The sequence below is a fragment of the Nannochloropsis gaditana genome (genome assembly GCF_000240725.1).
Source record: "Nannochloropsis gaditana CCMP526 unplaced genomic scaffold scaffold913, whole genome shotgun sequence".
In the NCBI taxonomy this organism is placed as follows: domain Eukaryota; class Eustigmatophyceae; order Eustigmatales; family Monodopsidaceae; genus Microchloropsis; species Microchloropsis gaditana.
This window is the reverse complement of record NW_005803040.1, coordinates 1,673-10,485: the sequence shown is the minus strand read 5'-3', so window position 1 is coordinate 10,485 and position 8,813 is coordinate 1,673. Positions and strand designations below refer to the sequence as shown.

Below are 8,813 nucleotides of genomic sequence, written 5' to 3'. Positions count from 1 at the left end.
GTGGGAGAGGGAGGGCGGGAGGAAGTGCGGTCGGTAAAACACCGTCATGTCTTCTTTTCTGCTTGACTTCTTCCAGATGGCCCTTGATCCCCGGGCGGGCGGCACCTATATTTACGGTTGATCGAAAAGGGCGTGGCCTGGGTGGATATCCTTGTATGGGAGTCTGTGATCGAAGTGGGGTCAGGGGTAGATGCAGTGGGGTCGAAGGGAGATAGGCGGGAGGGGTGCGCGTGCCTTGGACGGTCTTAATGAGACTTAATTTCGCGGAGAGGAGGGAGCGACGCGAAAGACAGAGAGAAGGTTTCTATTCTGCACACATGGGAGCCTACCTCACTCTTCCTCTCATCTTCATTCCTCCGTTCCTCTCTCCTTCCCTCATTCCTTCCTTCCCTCCTTTCTTTTCTTTCCTCCTTGCAGAGCATTTTTGTGCCATACTTTGGCTACATCTGGAGCGACATTCAAGCAGACTTACGTCTTTTCTCCATCCCGTCCTCCTCCTCTGTGCCCTCCAGCATTCTTGCCGTTCACAACGGGGAAGTCTCCAAGGAGAAGAAGAAGGAGAAAAAACGTCGGCGGGAGGAGGAGGGAGCCACCGGGGAGGACAGGATGGAGGGCGGGTTGGAGCCTGAGAAGCAAGGCCCGATCCTCATCACCCTGATCTTGACGGCTTTGACCAAGTGCTTTCAGTGCGACGACGAGGGCGAGGAGGACGGAAATTTCCTGACGCAAACGCGCTTTGACGCCATTCTTCCCCTCCTCACGGGACTGATAACGGGCCTCCACTCCTTCCTCCCTCCTGCTTCCTCCCCCTCTGCTAATTCCACTTACCGGGCACTGGCGGAGGCGAATCTCATCCCTTGCCTCGCTTACATGGCCCTGGCGGCGGGGAAAGACGTGTTGTGGAAGCCTTACCACCATCAGGTGCTCATGCAGACTCGGGCACGAGCCTGGGAGGTCCGCTGGGTGGCGTTGCGGACGCTGAGAGAGACCTTCGTCGTAGTGGGCGAGGAGTACCTGGCCATGCTGCCGGAGAGCATTGCCTACTTGAGCGAACTATTGGAGGACGAGAGGGAGGAGGTGGTGGAGGAATGTAAGACTACCATTGCCTACATTGAAGACTTGAGTGGGGAGAGTTTGGAGAGTTATTTGGCCTAGGGGGGAGGGAAGGGAAGAGAGATCCGTGTGGTGCTGTTTTGGCTGTCCCCTTCGTCGGATTTACGGGCTTACCTGCATCCTTTTGGGGAGAAGGGACAGGGACCCGGTCTCTGATAAAGTCCTTGCTATTACCCGAGTGGATAGGGCTCTGCTTTCTAGGAGAAGCAAGTTGGGCGCATACATCGGGGCCGTGACTTCTTTGTAGTTTTCTACATCAGAAAACGCATGGATTAGGTGGGCAAAGAAGTCCGAACCTTTTGAAGGCCGAAGCATGTCGAGCGCTGATGGTGCCAATAGAGCTCTCAAGAATGTCTTACCAAAAAAGGGACTCGGCGCAGCGGCCTTAATATACAGGGTTTAGACTCTGGAGCGGACAATATAATGATTAAAGAGAGAAAAATTTGGCCGCTCTGTGCAGGATTAGTGGGGACGCTGCCTCTGTATGTAATGAGGGCAGGCAATCGCAGTGTTTTACCGGTCAATGTAAGTACAGAGAACTAGAAGGAAAACTCAAAGGATCAAAAGGGTCAGAGGTCAAAAGGGTAAGGATTTTAGTGTCGAGGTAGAGCGTCACACATGCTGCGGCCTGTTTCATCCCTCCACATTGCTTTCATGTGCGACCAACCCATGCTCTGTTTTTTTGGGATTTAAAGAGGCAAAAATCTCGTCCACGAAAAGTCAATTAGGGCTTGATTACAGGTATAAGATAGTAGCTCAATCTCGCCACTACATTATCATTCTATATCTTCGCTCTATTTGCTTCACACTTGTGCCATTCATATTGTGACAATACAATGATATCCCATATTTTTCCTCAAAGCTTTGTGATTCATGCCTTTTTCCCCTCAGCGTGATCACGTTTACTTGCATCTCTAAATTCTGGCCCACCATGACTAGGACTGGTTCCAACCCTTTGTGTGTCAGTGCGAATGCTCTTCATCAAACCCATACCGTCATATCATCACGCTTCTCTCTTCTCACACACCCTCACAATCGTTGCCATCGCCAGGTAAACAATGCAATTTGTGGACACCCTTACAATCATATCCCTTTCCCAGGCCCGCTCTTCTGTGAAATTTCTACTGCAGTTTCATGGGAGGACACTCTCCTGGACCCCACTCCCGCCTTCGTGTCTTGTCTACAATATGTTTCCGCAATTTTTCTTCTTGCTTTCTTTCGTCTCCCACCTTTATCGTTCGCTATCAGGCTTCCGTTCACGTCCATGCTTCGCGCCTCTGTAGCTGACGAGCTACTGAGATTTTGACGCACGTGAGCTCTGCCTCAAAGTTCCCCTTCCCCCAAAAGCAGCCTTTTTGATGCCTACTTCCCGACCGACAACCTTTTTATTTATGCATGTGCAGAAGGACTGAACAAGGATGTTTCCATGGAGTTTTGCTTGGCAACAGAGGAGGGCGTTGTGGACCGTTTTTCCACTCCGATCGCCCCTGGATTGAACATAGCAAACGCTGCCCACAGGCAGTGACCCGCTTCCACGAAAGCCGTCACAGGTAGGAGGAAAAGGAGGAGGAATGTCAAGATGATGGAACGGACCAAACCGCCTTCCGTCAGTCGGAAAGCGAACAAAAATCGCGCGAAGTAACCGGTCGTGTAGATGGCACAAATACAGGTCATGATCACGCGCGACAAGTACATCCCTTCTGCCACGCCGTTCGTGCACTGGTTGGACCTGCGTGAGCAGCGAGGGGAAGGGAAAGCGTAAGGAAAAGGGGAAGGGAAAAAGCAGGGTGAGCCCAGCGTGGAGGGCGGGATCCAGCAACGAGAAAGACGCCTGCCACCGTATACCACACATCCACGGCCCATGGAAGATAGCACTCAAGCACTAGACAGATGTAGGGTGCACGCGGGTACAATTAAGAATCATCATCATCCCTCCCACAGAGCCCTCCAGCCATGTTTCAAAAGTTGGAACATGGGGAGAGGCCGGAACGTACCAGTAGAAGTTGCAGTAGTTGCCGGGGGCATACACAATGTGGACCGGCGTCCCAATGACGACGGCGAAGGCAAGGACGAAGCCCAGGTGGAAGGCGCTCTCACAGAGGAGGCGAAAGGCCTCCGCGGCCATTTCCGTCGACGTCCAGTCCACGGTGGCCCGCTTGAGGAAAGCGCGTCGCCGGGCCAGGTGGGCGGTCAGGGAAGGGGTAGAGTGGAAGGTCCCAAGGGAGAGCGGGAGGGAGGACGAGGGAGCGGGTGCAAGGGCTAAGAGGTCAGAACCCCGCGTCCCGTGCTCCAAGGCCGCGAAAGTGGCGTAGCTGGAAAGCTTCCGATGCAATGCGGCCGTGCCAACCAAAAGGCAGGGCCGGCGAGAAAGAGGTGCTTGGAAATTCAATTCTGCCAAAGTGCCCAGACTGGGTAGGACCTCGTCAGAGCCGTCCACACCAAGAGAGAAGGCCACCACGGCCTTACTGGACGCCTGGGAGAGGATACGGAGGATGGCGGAGGCACTGCCCAGACGGGCGCCTACCGGAAGGCTGATGATCATATCCTGGGGTTGTGTCTGGCTGCGAGATCGGGCCGCTTCGAATGGCATGTTGAGCAGGGTGACGTCCAAGGACGACGGCGGGAGGGAGGCAGGGAGGGTGTAGTCGTAAGTCCCCGCCGCTCCGACCACCTCCAGGGCAATCGTCTTGCTCGGGTACTGGGTCTTCAATTCAGAGGCCACGTCGATCAGGCGGTTCAATGTGGCGGTGATCTCATCGGCGGGCGTGTGAGACCTGCAGACGACGCGCAGGACCACGGCGCTTTCCACATCGCTGAGATCCACATTCCGGGTGGGGCGTTGGCCCGGCTGCGAGAAAACCTTCGATGCACCCCCCAGGTAGCTGAGGACGTACCCCAAGAGCCCCAGGGCAGCCAGGCCCATGGCCGCGTACTCGATAATGTCGCTGATTTCGATGGGGATCAGCCGTCGGGGTGTGCACGGCGTCATGTACCAATTGATGAGCCAGTTCCAATCGTTCCGGGTGAACCACCGTGTGTTGACAAGCTTCTGGTCGAAGTCAACGGGCAGGCAGGGTTGGTAGTTCGTGTAGATGAGGTATCCGACGTAGAATGCGATCCAGGTCAGCCCCCGTCCGATCCACGTGTCCGCAATCAGGAAAAGAAGGCTCTTGGAGGCCGTGCCCCAACGGGAGGCGCGGAACTTTTTCAACAGCGCGTTGCCCTCCCGACTGATGTACGGCTGGTACGGCAATTGGATGCAATGATATCCAAGTGCACCCAAGGCCGTCAAAATAAGGGAGAAGGAAAGGAGCTGCGGATGGTTGTTCATCAGCAGGAAGGGGTCGTTCTTCCACTTGTAATCGATCAGGAGCTGTTGGAGGATGTACACCCCAAAAGACGTGTTCCCCAGGTACGAAATGAAAGGGAGCTCGAAGATGAGGGACAAGTAGTCCTTGCCGTGGGCGGCGTACCAAATGACGGCCATCCACAGGGGTTGCAACATGCCATAGGCACGCCACAGCTGGAAGAAGACGGGCAGGTCAAAGAGGTCCACGAAGACGAAAATGCAGCAGAGCGCCAACAAGCAGGCGCTCATGCCGAATTTCTGCAGGACAAGGGGATGTTTTGTCCAATCGTGCTCGAGAAAGAGAATACCAAGGTTGATTCCCTGAAGGAAATCCGGGATGGAGGACAAGGCGGCCAAGCGGACCAAGCCACTTAGGATGCCCAAATTGACCGACAGATCCGAGACGGGCTTGGCGATGGAGCAGGCGAAGAAGATCGGCATACAGACAAAGATCCGGGTGCGCCTTGAGCACGCTTTGAGCATGCGCACGGAGAAAGGAAAGATGGAATAGAGGATGAAGAGCGCTCCAATTGTCCATCCCGGAGTATTGATATCGTTGATGAAGGCGGAAGGGATGAAACCACTGGCGCCTGCTAAGAGGATAAATAGCATAGCCAACGGCTGCGGGACTTGCGAAGGAATAAGAAGGAACCCAGCGATAACGGTGACGAGATAGAGAGGGTAGAGATTCGCCCATCGCTTGATAAGAAATTCCGTCACGTCGATCTTCTTGTCGTTACGTCCGTACACGTAGGACATGACAAAGCCAGAAAGCATCAGAATGAAGGTGAAGGGTGAATTACCCCATGCACTGGCTCGATTGAACAAAGGCCAAGGTGTGTTTTGAAAATAATGGAAGTACACCATCTGCAAGGCCGTGATGTATCGTAAGGCTTGAAGAGACTCCATTTTTTTGGTAGGACGGTGCTTGGTGGAGTCACTTGAGTCAGCAACAATTTTTCCAGCAGGGGGGTTCGTTGTTGTACTTAGCTTGTCCTTTACAGGGGCCGAGGACGAAGCGACAGGGTTCGAAGAGAGAGTGGTCGTAGTCTCAGGCACGTTGTTGACTGTGGCTGCCGCGGAGGACTTCGAAATCGTTTCCGAGGCACTCTCATCCATTTTACTGGATGAGGAGCCCTTTTTCCGGAAAATGGGGCGTCCGTTCTTAAACATGATTTAGCACTGTGACAATGCACTGATCCTTGCGACAGTGGAGATGTATCAGAGAAATCGGATGTATAGCAGTTGGTTTAGTAAAAGTAAGCTGGCAATAGAATGAGATCGAGTCAGAAGGGACAATAACAGCTTGTTCAATTACCATACCGATCATAATAGCGTGCCTGAGGTCATGAATGAAAGGTAATAGACTCCATAATTCCATATCAATCGGGGAGCCGGCGCCCCCAGGCTGAGAGGCCCATATCCACCTGGGAAGCTGCCGCTAACGGCTTTCCGTTGAAATTGAAATTTTGAAAACATTTTTGTGCCGCCGCCACAGGGGGCTGGGCTATATCCCATTGTCTGTTTCCCGTTGTACTTCCGTATCTGCACAGCTCGATATTTTGACGTTGAAAGTCTATAACGCCATTGTTACTTCCCATGACCTGGGTAAGTTGGAAGAAGCGGATACCATACACTGCCTACAGGAGCAGAGCGAACCAATGTGATGGTCCGCCCGATCTCCTGATGACCTCTCCAAACATAGGGCGATCGCTCTGCCTTGAACCACAATTTGACGACTTTAAATCAAATAATGGAAGATCAACTTAGAGATTGTAATTCCGGAGACATAATTTAAATTAGACCTAGATGCTCGCTCGCGACTCTTTTCTTCTGCCTCTCTAGTTCTCTGCAATCCACTCTCCTTCACACTTGCTGTCTGCCTCTTGCAGCCTCGCACGCACGCGCAATCAATTCTCACGTCACTTACGCTGTCTAAAATATATTCTCTCGAAGTCTCACAAAGAAGATACAAAGTCTATGTCTGGAAGCAAAATGGTTGATCAAGATGCACCAGCGAGAGGTTTTCATACACGAATTCAACATGTATGCGACCACGACGGCTACGGGCTTAAATGTGGGAGGAGAATGACGACGCTGACTTTCTGACGAACGGAGAGATAAATCGAGAAGGTTTACATGTACGGGAAGGAGTGGCCGGTCAGGGCGGCTTGGGTGACAATGCCAGAGAAGGCGAGCTGTGCGTGAAAGAGACAACGTTAAGTCATATATTATTTAGTACCTACTTTTGTGCCACCAAGAGAAGAGACCTTGCAGAATATCGTGCATTCGAAAGAATCACTGCCTTGCTACGAGACTTACCATGGCCAAACGTCCATTCTTGAGCTCGTTCAGCTGCAGCTTCTTCAGAGTCTGCTCGTCTTTGGCAAAGCCCAGGGGATCGAACTTGAAGTCACCGGGCTATTCATACAGAAGAAATGATGCCAAAAATATAAGAAAGGGTACGAGTGGGTGCAAAGAAGTCTACAAAGAAGTCTACAGGAACATGCGGACAGACACAAAAGATAAAGCTGACGCTGAACCCGTCCACTGGGGACCATGTCCGATACGAACACGGATGCGAGATGATGAGGGAAAGTAAAAGATACCTGGCGGCCAGAGCCCTCGAGCATCTGAGAGATGGCAACGACGGAGATCGCTTCCGCGATGGAGGTCCAGATGAGGATTTGGGCGAGGGCGCCCGACTTTACAGCCACGTCGTGGGCGGCCAGGGAGCTAACAGCGTGGACATCACCTGATTTAGGGGATAGCGAGAGGTGTGGAAAATCCGTCAACAAAAGGGAAACGGAAGTCACGCATCTTGAAGGAGAGGGACATGGGTTTCCGTCGCGTACGCCGTGACGCCCCATCTCCATCCAATCTGCGATTCCACATGTAGCCTCCCCATTCTAGACCATATTGCTTCAGCTCTACATATCCAAAAAATCGGCGGGCACAGTCACGCACCAGGGAGGTGGACAAAATCCGCGACAATCCACCCGAGGGTTGCCAACATGGCGATGCGGCAGTGCTTGATCTCGGCCTCCTGCAAGTACGCCAAGGGCAGCCAGCTTGTGAACCCGACCGGGTCAAAGCCCACGTCTCCCGGGGCAGTGCCGTCCAGCGCAGGCGGGCGGGGCAAAAAAGGGATGGATTTGGACTTCTCAGCCATCATGGAGACAGCGCCGCGGGCACGAGTCGTAACGGGCATGGGGGGCACAAAGGCGGCAGCGGCGCCGATGAGGCAAGCGAAAGACAAGAGCTTCATAATTTTAGTTAGAGAACAAATCTGTGTGAGGTTATAGACGCAGGTGAGGAACGGATTAGAATAGATCAGGAAAGCACGTACCGATGGTAGACGGGATCCTGGAGCATGGAAGGCTACCTTTACAAGGCCACTGACACTATTCACATCTAATACACACATATTCAGACAACGCAGATACTTGGTATCAATGGATAATATGCCGCACATGATATGGTCAAGTTGTGGAGTACAAACCAATGGAAAGCTCAAAGCGTTCTTAAAAAAGAAAAAAGCGGTACGGGCGATAGGCAACAAGCAAATGGATCCGCCTCAAGGAACGAATAACGTTCCACGCGCTTGATTCCATTCAAAAAACATAAATAAGCGCCCGCTCCCCCTGCGACCACCCACCTCCCAGAGGTGTCTTAATTAGATATACGTGCATGGCATGGAGTGATGGAGGGCTCAGTGTTGGCTACTCGTGTATCACAGGACATAAATGCGGGATTTGCGGCTCAATAAGCCGTTCCGAGCTGTTCGATTCATCGCTTTATGCCTCAAGTCGTGGACGTGAAAAAGAAAAATAGCAAGTTGGTGGCAACACGGTGCATGGCTGGGCCCCCGACGCGTAATTTAATTGATTTAAATGCACAAAGTATGTCCAAAGACTGTGGAGACGCTTTGTTTTGTGGAGGTCTAAACGATGCGTTGCACCCCGAAGCGAAGAACAGATCCGTGCTGCCCGCTAGCTGCAGATACTTGCTGCTCGCCGCACGATGTATAATCCGCGAGAGGGTCCGCCATGGACGGAACGTTCACGCGATTACTCGCACAACATTTCTTCCCGCCTCGCCCGTGACGGAGAGGGACGGGTGAGTTGAGTTACCTGCTCGATGCGGTCAGGGGAGAAGACACTCGGGCAACAAGACGAAGAACAATCTCTCCCTGTGACAACACGACTTGCAAAAGTCGTCGCGAATGCCCGCTACATCCCTTGGTTTTCCCCGTTAGAGAACTCCCTTGAATCTGCTGCCAGTAATCGTGATCCTACATTTACTGGTCTGCCACTAAAGATAATGTCCACCCTTTTCCTCAGACACGAAC

The 8,813-nt window shown here is 52.7% G+C and overlaps 3 protein-coding genes across 3 annotated transcripts; 1 reads left to right on the top strand and 2 right to left on the bottom strand.

Annotated features, from left to right (window-relative positions):
* Positions 1-396: 396 nt before the first annotated feature.
* NGA_0453500 (acyltransferase 3) lies at positions 397-5,665 on the bottom strand. The gene is made up of 2 exons (XM_005853401.1): positions 2,996-5,665; positions 397-2,842 (listed from the first exon to the last, which is right to left on the bottom strand). The coding sequence occupies exon 1, from the start codon at positions 5,633-5,635 to the stop codon at positions 2,996-2,998; it is 2,640 nt and encodes an 879-aa protein (XP_005853463.1). The 5' UTR covers positions 5,636-5,665; the 3' UTR covers positions 397-2,842.
* On the top strand, positions 607-1,155 carry NGA_0453700 (u3 small nucleolar rna-associated protein 10 and nuc211 domain-containing protein; the record flags this gene model as incomplete). Its single annotated transcript, XM_005853403.1, has 1 exon — positions 607-1,155. One exon carries the CDS (start codon positions 607-609, stop codon positions 1,153-1,155), a length of 549 nt encoding a protein of 182 aa, XP_005853465.1.
* A 570-nt stretch (positions 5,666-6,235) lies between the features above and the next one.
* NGA_0453601 (light-harvesting protein) lies at positions 6,236-7,755 on the bottom strand. Its single transcript, XM_005853402.1, has 4 exons — positions 7,430-7,755; positions 7,072-7,217; positions 6,785-6,883; positions 6,236-6,660 (listed from the first exon to the last, which is right to left on the bottom strand). Exons 1-4 carry the CDS (start codon positions 7,728-7,730, stop codon positions 6,598-6,600), a joined length of 609 nt encoding a protein of 202 aa, XP_005853464.1. The 5' UTR covers positions 7,731-7,755; the 3' UTR covers positions 6,236-6,597.
* Between the last annotated feature and the right edge of the window lie 1,058 nt (positions 7,756-8,813).

Bases quoted from the DNA above. Each gene is read 5' to 3' on its own strand.
- NGA_0453500 (XM_005853401.1), bottom strand. From the start codon at position 5,635: ATGTTTAAGAACGGACGCCCCATTTTCCGGAAAAAGGGCTCCTCATCC.
- NGA_0453601 (XM_005853402.1), bottom strand. From the start codon at position 7,730: ATGAAGCTCTTGTCTTTCGCTTGCCTCATCGGCGCCGCTGCCGCCTTT. The intron at 7,218-7,429 runs GTGCGTGACTGT...CCCCTAAATCAG, and splicing joins GGATTTTGTCCACCTCCCTG to GTGATGTCCACGCTGTTAGC. The intron at 6,661-6,784 runs GTAAGTCTCGTA...TTTCACGCACAG, and splicing joins AGAATGGACGTTTGGCCATG to CTCGCCTTCTCTGGCATTGT.